This window comes from Galeopterus variegatus, unplaced genomic scaffold, assembly GCF_000696425.1.
Source record: "Galeopterus variegatus unplaced genomic scaffold, G_variegatus-3.0.2 Scaffold8095, whole genome shotgun sequence".
In the NCBI taxonomy this organism is placed as follows: domain Eukaryota; kingdom Metazoa; phylum Chordata; class Mammalia; order Dermoptera; family Cynocephalidae; genus Galeopterus; species Galeopterus variegatus.
Window position 1 is genome coordinate 35,068 of NW_007734206.1, and position 12,156 is coordinate 47,223.

Genomic DNA, 12,156 nt, shown 5'->3' on the forward strand with positions numbered 1-12,156 from the left:
CACATGCCCTTTCTGCCCAAAAAAAAAAAAAAAAAAAAAAAAGTTGTTGCAGTGTGATATTCCAGTAGCATGCCAACATAGAGTTAAATCCCAGACCAGCTGTGTTCTAGATGTGCAACTTGGGTATGCAATAATTAGCCACTTTGAGCCTTAGTTTCCATGTTTATAATAATAATTCCCATTGTTATCAATTTATCCTGAGGATAAAATTAAAAAGTGAATTTGAATATGCAGCATAAATTAGAAACTATTAAATTAATGTTTGTCAGTATTGTAATAGTAGTAGCAATTTTTGTAATGTTGACGCATTTATAAAAAGGCATTATCACTTTAAAGGATTAAAAATAAAAGATAGACTTACAAAGCACAAGATGAATACATATTCAAAGCTAGAATTCTGAGAGAAATTCTAAATGTCTTTTTCATTCTGAAGCAAGCATCTAGATCCATTTTGAAAACTCCAATCTTCCAGGAAAAAAATATTATTAAATCAACTTTTAAAACATGAGTCAAATGAAAATTGGAGAAGATGTGCAACAGAAGTTTCAGTACTAAAAGTCTGACTTAATACGGAGAAAGAGATCACACAATTGAAGAGGGATGAAAGTGGTTGCATAACTAACTGGACTATTATATAAATTGTTCTTTTGGTGACTAAGCAGCACTTGAATCTTTCCAATTGGAATCTTTTAAATTTTTCGTGATCCTATGTTCAAAGCACAACTCAGGAATGATAAGGGATAATAAAAGCAACAGTAATAATAGGTACCACCTGTTGGGCAAAAGGCACGCAAAATACTGTTAGGTATCTCCCGTATGCTCCTAATTTAGTCGCCACAAGCAACACTATGAAAAGATTTTGACATTTTACAGATGGGAAAACTGAGACTGAGTTTAAGGCAAGTGACTTAAAGGAACTCAGTTTCCATTTTTAAAAAAATCAGTTTTACTTACATTTTAACTACTTCCATCCATTTCTAGCAAATATCTCTTCATAACTGAAGAAAAGATATAAAATAGATTTGAATTTAGAATCCCCCACCCCTCTTCCACTCTCTGGTTAGAGAACAAATGGAGGGCTAGGTTGGGATCAAAAAGGAGTTTGAGTAAGGTACTAACTTACCAGCCATTAGTCCTTTAATAGCTGCGCTGACGGTATCCAGGTACCACGGCCACTGTCTTCCAGTTTAATTTTGAATTCCTGAAAGGATGATCCCACGAAATTGTTCAGGAAGTTATTCTCCTTTTTGGATTTTTAGAATATACTATTAAAAATCCCCCTCCAAATTAAAATTGGTGATTTTAGGTCTACTTGGGGTATTCTAGTTTTGGTTTTGTTTCCAGTATTCATCTCGTACCTCTGGTCTCAGTGGCAGTAGCAGAAATCTCCACTGTAACTCGCCAGCTCTACTGAAGCTTTTCCACTTATCGGATGCCAGCACTTGTGTATGTCTACAAAGTGAAGAAGCTGATTTTAAATGGGGTTTTGTTGTTGTTTGTTTTGTTCATTTATTTGTTTGTTTAGTCCTCTCTATATCATCTTATCATGTGCATTAAGCTAACTCCCAATTGAGAGCAGGGAAAACCAGTTAACAAGTTTGTGAATTGTGTTCTCTTATTCTGAAAATCTTTCTCTTTTGATGTGAACCCTGCAAGTTCATAGAAACATGCCTTTAAGTGAAATTTGTGCAGACCTCTATGCAGACTTTAAGGACATGGTTTTTTTTTTTAATATGAAGAAAATGATCAAGAGAGTTTAACTTATGTAAGCAGCGGGTACAAAAACCTACTGATTCCATAGTTCAAAATAATGAACTATAGAAAAGTATAGTTTGTTATCTAGTTAACTGTTATTTGCTGCTGTGGTTTTAAACTCAAAGAAATTTTTTTGGCATCAGTACCATGTATTTATACTTAGTGGCCTTTTTCCCCACCTATATTGTAAAGCCCCATAAAGCAGGAAATAATGGCTTCTACTCAAGTACCACTCCTCAGACAGTGCTTCTCCTCTACTGGGCTTTCCAACAGCAGCAGACTCTCTGACTTACCAAACAAAATCATAGGTTCTGTATCCAAAGCAACCACAGGAGTGTCACTAATCTTCACCAGTTACCTGCCTTCCTCTGCTCCAGCAGAGGGAAAGCAGACATGATCAGTGAGCAACTCCTAAAATACTTTGGGGAACTTCATCATCTGGTGACTGTCCTGTCTGGAAACTGCTAATGTATAAGATCAATACGTCTCTAGAATGGCAATCTCAATTTCTCACTTTTATGTGAGTGGCTTTATTATGCTATTAACTTCAAGAACAATTAAATGGCCAGGACATAAAGACAAGTATCTGTTGGCTTCTTTCACTTTTCAGAATATGAAGTTATATCCAGAGAAAATGGGTCATTCAGTGGGAAGAACAAGTCTGTCCAAGTTACAAATCAAACCTTCTCCACAGTAGAAAATCTGAAACCAAACACAAGGTAAGCCACTAGAGCTATTCCATGTAGATTTTGCGAATACAAAAGTCATAAGCACAACAAAAAAATCAAATTATGTATCATCTCTGTCTTAAGAGGTGTCTGGCTTGCAGCTCATCCTTTGGCTTTCTGTGCATGGTACTAGATTCCTCTGGAGTCATGCTTCGTAAATATGCAAAGTATTAGTGAGGATAAAAGAGCCAACAGGATGGTCTTTTAAGTTAACAGTAGCGGTGACAACATAAAATGTAGAAGGCCGTCGTACCAAGTAAGAGTACATGATGCAAACATGAAAGCCACATGACAAAAAGTAGGTGAAAGTTTTTTATAGTTAATACTTAAAGTAATTATAGACTAGTCCCAGACACAGCAATGCTTGGCTTTCAGGATCTTTCACCATCAAAAATGAGATTGGAGTTTTGACAGTAGTTATATATTTTAACATTATTACATAATAAACAACTTTTCTAGGTATTTATTTTTTTATTGTAATATAGTTGTACCTCACATATCTGTGGGGTACTGAGTTGAATATCAGTATCTATGTGCAATATGCCATGCTTGAATCAGGATAATTAGTATATTCAACAGTATACAATGTAATTGTTTTTCATGGCCCTTTACCAGTTCCTCCCTTTATCTCCCTCTCACTCCCCCTTTCCCACATCTGGTAACCTCAGTTCTGTTCTCTCCTTTTGAAAGTTCAAAGTATTATTGTGACTGCTGTAACTTTTAATTATTTATTTATTTATTTTTTATCTCCCCCTTATGGGAGAGGATGCGGTATTTCTCTCTCCCTGACTGACTTTTTTCACATAACATAATTTTTCTCTTAAATTCATCCATGTTGCTGCAAATGGCAGTATTTCATTCTTTTTCAAGGCAGAGTAGTATTCTATTGTGTGTACATACCACTTTTCCTTATCCAATCGTCTGACAATTAGGTTGGTTCCAACTCTTGGCTCTTGTAAATAGAGCTGTGATAAAGATGGGAGTGCAAGTGTATTACTCTGTTTCTGTTGCTTTTGTTCTGTAACAAAATATACAGAACTGTGTATTGTATAAAGAAAATGTGATTTATTTGCTTACAGTTTCTGAGGCTGGGAAGTCCAAAGTCCATCTGGTGGTGGCAACAGTGACCCAGGGGTCTCACATTGCAAGATGGTGGAAGCAGAGAGAGCAGAGAGAGTGAGAAAGACTCTCCTTTCTCTTCTTTTAAAGCCCTCAGAACCATGTCCTTGACCACCAGTTTTAATCCATTCACTACTGGATGATCCTACAATCCAATCACCTCTTCAAGGCTCCAACTTTCAATTACCGTAATAGGATTTCCCACGCTCTTAACAGTCACAGTGGGGACTAAGTTTCTAATACGTAAAACTTGGGGCACACAATTCAAGCTCCAGTGAGTTTTGGAGGGACATAATTCCATCCACCACAGCAAGCATCCCTCCAACAGGATGATTTCCATTCCTTTGAGTATATACCCAACAGTGGAACTTGGTCATATGGCAGTTATTTCTGTAGTTGATTGAGGAACCTCCATACCATCTTCCATAATAGCTGAACCAAATTGCAATCACACCAACAGCGTAGAAGGGTTCTCCTTTCTTTGCATCCTCACTAGCATTTGTTATTCTGTCGTTTTGATAATAGCCAGTCTGAATGGGGAAAGATGATATCTTAATGTGGTTTTGATTTGCATTTCCCTGATGCTTAGTGATGTTGAGCATTTTTCACATCTGTTGGCCATTCTTATATCCTCCCTAGAGAAATGCCTACTCAGCTCCTTTGCCCATTTTTTAATTGGGTTGTCTGTTTCCTTACTGTTAAGTAGTTTGAGTTCCGTGTATATTCTGGATGTTAATCCTTTGTTGGGTGCATAGTTTGCAAATATTATCTCCCATTCTGTAGGTTGTCTTTTTGCCCTGTTAATTCTTTCATTTGCTGTACAGAAGCTTTTTAGTTTGATATAATCCCATTTGTTTATTTTTCCTTTTGTTGTCTGTGCTTCGGGGTCATGTTCATAAAGTCTTTGCCCAGTCCTACTTCCTGAAGTGTCTCCCCTGTTTTGTTTTTTTTTTAGGAGTTTTATAGTTTCAGGTCTTATATTTAAGTATTTAATCCATTTTGAGTTGTGTTTGTTATATAGTGAGAGGTACAGGTCTAGTTTCATTCTTCTACATACGGATGTACAGTTTTCCCAGCAACCTTTACTGAAGAGGCAGTCTTTTCTCCACTGTATGGTCTTGGTGTCTCTGTTGAGATCAGTTGGCTGTAAGTTTGTGAGCTGATGTTCAGGTTCTCTATTCTGTTCCATTAGTCCAAGAATCTGTTTTTATGCCAGTACCTTGCTGTTTTGGTTACTATAGCTTTGTAGTATAATTTGAAGTCAGGTAGTGTTATGCCTCCAGCTTTTTGTTTGTTTGCTTGTTTTGCTTAGGATTGCATTGCTTTAGGTAGTGTGGACATTTTCACAATGTTAATTCTTCCTATCCAAGAGCATGGGATGGCTTTCCATCTTTTCATGTGCTCTTTAATTTCTTTCAAGAGTTATTTGTAGTTCTCATTGTAGAAATCTTTCAACTCCTTGATTAAATTGATTTCTAGGCATTTTATTTTGGGGTGACTATTGTAAAGGGGATAGGTTTCTTGATTTGTTTTTCTGCTAGTCTGTTGTTGGAGTATAAAAATGCTACTGATTTTTGCATGTTGATTTTGTATCCTGTAACTTTAATGAAATTGTTTATCAACTCTAAGAGCTTTTTGGTAGAGTGTTTAGGCTTTTCTATATATAGGATCATGTCATCTGCAAACAGGGACAATTTGCCTTCATCTTTTCCAATATGGAAGCCCTTTATTTCTTTATCTTCCCTGATTGCTTTAGCTAGTACTTCCAATACTATGTTAAATAGGAGTGGTGAGGGTGGGCATCCTTGTCCTGTTCCCACTCTTAATATAATTCCCATTCAGGATGATATTTGTGGTGGGTTTGTCATATATGGCTTTTATTGTGTTGAGATACTTTCCTTCCTTACCTAATTTGCTGAGAGTCTTTATCACAAAGGGATATTGAATTTTGTCAAAAGCTTTTTCTTCATCTATTGAGATAATCATATGGTTTTTGTCCTTGATTTTATTGATATGGTGTATCACATTTATTGACTTGTGTATGTTGAACCATCCTTTCATCCCTGGGATGAATTTCACTTGATAATGGTGTATAATTTTTTTGATGCGTTTCTGTATTCTATTTGTTAATATTATAATGAGGATTTTTGCATCTATGTTCATCGAAGATATTGGCGTATAGTTTTCTTTTTTTGTGGTGTCTTTGTCTAGTTTTGGTATCAGGGTGATGCTGGCCTCATAGAATGAGTTTGGGAGAATGGGCTCTGTTTCAATTTTTTGGAATAGTTTGAAGAAAATTGGTATTAATTCCTCTTTAAAGGTTTGGTAGAATTCAGCAGTAAAGCCATCCAGTCCTGGGCTTTTCCTTGGAGACTGCTGATTACTGCTTCAACATCATTGCTTGTTATTGGTCTGTTCAAGTTTTCTATTTCTTCTGGGTTCAGTCTTGGTAGTTTTTACGTATCCAGAAGTTTATCTATTTCCTCCAGATTTTCAAATTTGTTGGCATGTAGTTGTTTATAATAGTTTCTAATGATTCTTTGTATTTCTGTGGTATCAGTTTAATGTCTCCATTTTCATTTCTGATTTTTGTTATTTGTGTCTTCTCCTTTTTTTTAGTTAGCCTAGCTAATGGTTTGTTTATTTTGTTTATCTTCTCAAAAAACCAACTTTTCATTTCATTGATCTTTTGTATCATTTTTGGGGGTTTCTATTTCATTTAGTTCTGCTCTGATCTTAATTATTATTCTTTGGATGTAAGCATTAATTGCAATAAATTTCCCTCTTAGTACAGCTTTTGCAGTGTTCAACAGGTTTTGGCATAATGTACCTTTATTTCATAAGTTTTGAGAAATTTTTTTATTTCCTGTTTAATTTCTTCTTGGACCTGTATATCATTTAGAAGCATGTTGTTTAATTTCCACGTGTTTGTATGGTTTCCAGAGTTTCACTTGTTATTGATTTCTAGTTTTAAACCATTGTGGTCTGAGAAGATACTTGAAATGATTTCAGTTTTTCTTAATTTGTTGAGGCTTCATGTGTGATATAATGTGTGGTCTATCCTGGAAAATGTTCCATGTGCTGATTAGAAGAATGTATATTCTGTGGTTGTTGAATGAAATATTCTGTAGATATCTTCCAAGTCCAATTGGTCTAAAGTTTGGTTTAAATCCTGTGTTTCTTTGTCAATTTGTTGCCTAGATATCTGTCCAGTTTGAGAGAGGTATGTTCAGGTTACTAGGGATGTTCAGATCACTAACTATTGTTGTATTCGGGCCTATCTCTTTCCATAGGTCCAATAGTGTTTCTTTTATATATCTGGGTGCTTTGATGTTGGTTGTTGTATTAGTCAGGGTTCTCCAGAGAGACAAAATCAATAGGATATGTTATAATTATATGAGAGGGATTTATTAGGGGAATTAGCTATGAAGAAAAGTCCCACAATAGACCTTCTATAAACTGGATGCCAGTAGCATGGCTCATCCAAATCCAAAGGCCTCAGAACCAGAGAAGCTCATGGTGTCTTTGGTGTAAGTTCTGGAACCCAAAAGCTGAAGAGTCTCGAGCTCTGATGTCCATGGACAGGAGAGAAGAGTGTGTCCCAGCTCCAGCAGATCAAGAGAGGAAGCAAGAGAGAGAAGCAAGAGGAGAGAGAAGGTGCCAGGGTCTTTTTAAGCAATGAGCTCTCATGGGAACTAATAGAGTGAGAACTCATTCATTAATCCTCCCTCCTCCAGGGAGAGCATTAATCCATTCATGAGGGATCTGCCCCCATGACTCAATCAGTTTCCAACACCGCCACATTGGGGATCAAATTTCCATATGAGTTTTGGAGGGGACAACACATCCAAACTCCATCAGTTGTATATATGTGTATTTATGATTGTTATGTCTTCTTGCTGGATAGATCCCTTTAACATTATATAGTGGTCTTTTTCTTTGTCTCTTTTATAGTTTTTAGTTTAATGTCTATTTTATATGATAAAAGAATAGCTACTCCTGCTCTTTTTTGATTTCTGTTTGCATGGTATATCTTTTTCCATTCTTTCACTATTTGTGTGTGTCTCTTCACAGGTGAGGTGAGTCTCTTGTAGACAGCATATAGTTGGGTCTAGCCTTTTAATCCAATCAGCCTGTCTGGTCTTTTGAGTGGAGAATTTAACCCATTTATATTTAGGGTTGTTCCTGAAAGGTATTTTCTTACTTCTGGCATTTTACTAATTTTCATTTGGATGTCTCAAATATCCTTTGTTTCTTTCTCCTCTTTTTATTGTTTGTCTTTGGTATTTGTTAGTTCTTGGAGGTGGTAAAATACAGTTTCTTTCTCTTTCTTGTTTGCATTTTTGTTCTACCAGTGGGTTTTGTTCTTTCTTGTGTATTCATGGAATTGATTATCGTTTTTTGGATTCCAGATGCAGGATTCCCTTGAGGATTTGTTGTAGAGCTGGTCATGTGGTGGTGAACTCTCATAGTTTGTTTTGTCTGGGAAATACACTATTTCTCCTTCATTTCTGAAGAATAGCCTTGCTGGGTATAGTATTTTTGGCTGACAGTTCTTTTCTTTTGGTATTTTGAATATATCATCCCATTCTCTTCTGACCTACAGAGTTTCAATTGAGAAGTCTGCTGTTTGTCTGATGGATACTCCCTTATGGATGACTTGACACTTTTCTCTTGTTGTTTTTAGGATTCTCTCTTTGTCTTTGAGTTTTGCCTGTTTGACTATAATGTGCCTCTCAGAGAGGACCTTTTTGGATTGAATCTGTTTGGAGATTTTTGAGCCTCCTGAATCTGAAGGTCCATTTCTCTCCCTATGTACCTGGGACATTTTCCAGTATTATCTAATTGAATATGTTCTTGATGCCTTTTCCTTTCTCCTTCTCTTCAGAAATACCCATGATTCAGATGTTTGCACACTTAAGGTTGTCTGCTAGCTCTCTTAGATTTTCTTCATTTTTTAAAAATTCTTTTTTCTTTTCTTTTTGTTGGCCTGAGTTATTTCAAAGAGACTGTTTTCAAGGTCAGAAATTCTTTCTTCTGCTTGCTCTAGTCTGCTGATTAAGCTCTTAGTTGTGCTTTTTATTTTGTTGAATGACTCCTTCAGTTCCATGAGTTCTGCCACATTCTTTTTTAGAGTATTAATCTCTTTGTAAATTTCCTCCTTCATATCCTTGATAATTTTGCTCAGTTCGTTGTGTCATCTAACTGTGTTCTCATATATCTCAAAGAGTTTCCTTAAGATTTTTGCTAGGAATTCCTTTTCCAACATTTCACAGGTTTACTGCTCTAGGGGGTCTGGTATTTGAGAGTTATTATATTCCTTTGGTGGACTCAAATTTTCTTGTTTTTGTTTTGTATTTCTAGTATTTCTACATTGATGTCTGGTCATCTGGTAGAACAATTGCTTCTTCTGTTACTCTCCTTTGTACTCTGCTGGTGACCCTCCTTCTGCCAATGCAGTTGAGTGGTCAGCGGTCCACCTGCACAGTGGTAGTGGCTGCTGCAGCTGTTGCTGTGGTAGTGGGCTGCCCTTGAGTTGGCCATGGTTGTGGAGGTGGATTCGGCAGACTTCCTGCATGGCAGTAGTGGCTGCAAAGGCAGCAGGCTGCTCATGTGGCAATAGTGGCTGCCTGGTGGCAACAGTGGTAGCAATGACTGCAGCAGTGGCAGTTGTAGCAGCTGCCCACTTCGCTGTAGTGTCCACAGCAGTGGCCAACTATGCAGCTACAGTGTCTGCAGTGGCAGCAGGGTTACCTCACAGCAGTGGCAGTGGCATTAGTGGCTGCGACTGCCCCCCTTGCATCTGGAGGGTCCACAGCGACAGCAGTGTAAGCTCAGGGGGTGGCAGGGACATCAGTGGCTGCAACTGCCTCCCTCACATCTGCAGTGTCTTTGGCAGCAGTGAGGTTAACTTGTGGCAGCAGCAATAGCAGCAGTGGTTGCAGCCACCTCCCTCTCATCTGCAGAGTCCATGGCTGCAGCAATGGGCCACCCACAGGAAGGCTGCTCTGCAATGGGTAATGCTTGTCAGTATTATTATATGTTGATACCAGGCTGTTAATATTGCTGAATAGTTTTGTGATCCCTTTGTAGACCTAAAATATCCAATATTTTATTATTAAAAATATATATAAAGGCCTTAGGAAATGTAGGGAAATTCCAAGGAGAGGTTTCCTTTTTTTCATGTTTTACTTCTTATACCTTTCAGTTTCATCAATTGATTGAATTGGATTGAGTATTGATAATGTCACTCAAAAGAGCCTATTTGGGCTCTGACAGTAGGGAGACTCTTCTAATCTTTTAAGCATCTAATTAATTCATAATGAAGAGAAAAACCATGTATATGGTTTTTGCTATGTATAAACCTTAGTCCTGAAACCTGCAAAAATAACAATTCTTCCACAAGTGTTTTTTTCCCCTTTAAAGTTCTCTATTTTGAGCTGTAACATGGTAAATTTTGCAACTGCTAATTTTTTAAAAACATTTAAGTTAGCCAAAATAGGCATATATTTCAGTAAAAGGCCACTTGATGATCTTGGTTCTGTTTCTCTAGCAAAATTAAAAGGGAGAGAGAGCCTATTTTAATCATAATATATTTTAAGGAAAGAGTAAAAAGAGAAAAGATTATTTAATTTGAATTTTTTAATAGGCGGATTTATGCTTACAAAACTTGGATGGTTTTTCTCTTCCGTTTCCTGCCTTTTATTCCACTTAATTTAATCTGCGTAATATATTTTAAGGAAAGAGTAAAAAGAGAAAAGATTATTTAATTTGAATTTTTTAATAGGTGGATTTATGCTTACAAAACTTGGATGGTTTTTCTCTTCCGTTTCCTGCCTTTTATTCCACTTAATTTAATCTGCCTAGTACAATATATTCATTGAAAGGCTACAATTTCCAAACGTTCACTGTGTTCCTTTTCTGAATCAAGCCGTCCTGAGATCCTCTCACAGTGCACCTATTAGTTTGTGATCAGAAGGTAGAACATAGTTATTCCAGTGACATTTTAAGCTGGTTTGCTTATAAAAGGTTTGTGTTTCTATTCAACTAACATTTATCAAGTGCCAACAATGTGCTCAGCAGTGTGCTTAGTGTTGTGGCTATGAACATGAATAAACATGATGCCTGCCTTGAGCTCGAGGCTAAAGACTAGGCAGTTAAAACCCAAGTATTCTACACAAAGTGGCGAGAGCTCCAGTAGAAGTATGCCCAGGGTGCTATGGGAGCCCAGAGTGGGCAGCACTCCATAAAGTCTGGGGAAATTAGGGAAATCTTCCTGGAGAAGGTGACACCTGGGCTGAGGCTTGAAGAATGGGGAGGAAGGAGCTAGCCAGGCGATTGTGGTAGGGGATGGGAGTGTTAGAGAGAATAGCACGTCAGTATACAGAGGCCTGGAATGGCTTGGTTGTGTGCAGTGAACGGTACACAGGCTGTTTTCTCCAGCGTGAGTAGTGGGAAATGGTGGAGGCAGAGGAAGCAAAGCGAGCTGGAATCCAGGTTGGAGGGTCCTTATATGCCATATCGGGAGATGGGGAGATCCTGAAGGGTGGTAATTAGGGAGTGACTTTCTCTGACTTGCACCTTAGTTTTCGTTCTGACTTTCACTTAGATGGAATAATCACTTTTAGTGCGTGAGCTATATAATGTGTAGCAGTTGCTGGAACAAATCTAACCAAAAAGAACTTTTTGTTAATGTCTTGGAAAGAATGCCATTTGAGCGCCTAACCTAACTGGTGAAGTAGGTGGGGAAGAAAAAAGTATCCTCGGACAGAGTTGCATTTCATTCTGTAGTCACAGATCATGGTGTCCACATGTAGCTTCTAGTTGTAATTGTTCTGGGACTTGGGATAATTGTTTCTGGAATTTGCCCCAGACTGAAAGGCAGCCATGGTCCTCTTTATTTCACCCTCATGGTAAGTGTCTTGTTCTCTGTCCTGTCCTTCAACAGTGGGCCTTATTATGGAGACCCCTACAACCTATCCTTATGTCATGACTAGCAAAGCCTAAACAAGGCCCATCTGGATTTTTATCTTTGGGAAAAGCAATATTAAATCAAGTTTAGGGTCCCCTGAAATCAGGATCCCATGCTGAGTTTTACCACTTGGCACTAATTTGAGGACATTCATTGTGCCTATATGTGGCTTATTCCATGTTGATTTTGGAGTTTGATATAGTTGAATAAAATCCATCAGAGTATTAACATCATTAAAAATGATTGTGTTGGGCCGGCCGGTGGCACACTGCTACAGTGCGCCGCTTGGGAGCGCGACGGCGCTCCTGCCAAGGGTTCGGATCCCACGTACAGACCGGCCGCTCACTGGCTGAGCGAGGTTGCCAGTTGCCGCTCACTGGCTGAACGAGGTGCGGGCGCAACACCGAGGGTTGCGATCCCGTTGCCAGTTGGGCGCGACACTGAGGGTTGCGATCCGTTGCCGGTCATGAAAAAAGACAAAAAGTAAAAAAAAAAAGATTGTGTTGTATGATGTTGAATATACTAATTATCCTGATTTGAGCATCACATATTGCATACAGGTATTGATAAACTCTGTACCCC

At 37.9% G+C, this 12,156-nt stretch overlaps 1 protein-coding gene across 1 annotated transcript in view; it reads left to right on the forward strand.

Annotated features, from left to right (window-relative positions):
- The window catches only part of LOC103608169 (target of Nesh-SH3-like), a 59,023-nt gene that overhangs the window by 32,237 nt on the left and 14,630 nt on the right, over positions 1–12,156 (forward strand). The window contains exon 12 of the mRNA XM_008592605.1: positions 2,366–2,474. Within this exon, the coding sequence (XP_008590827.1) occupies positions 2,366–2,474 (109 nt within the window). The remainder of the gene's footprint in view (positions 1–2,365; positions 2,475–12,156) is intronic.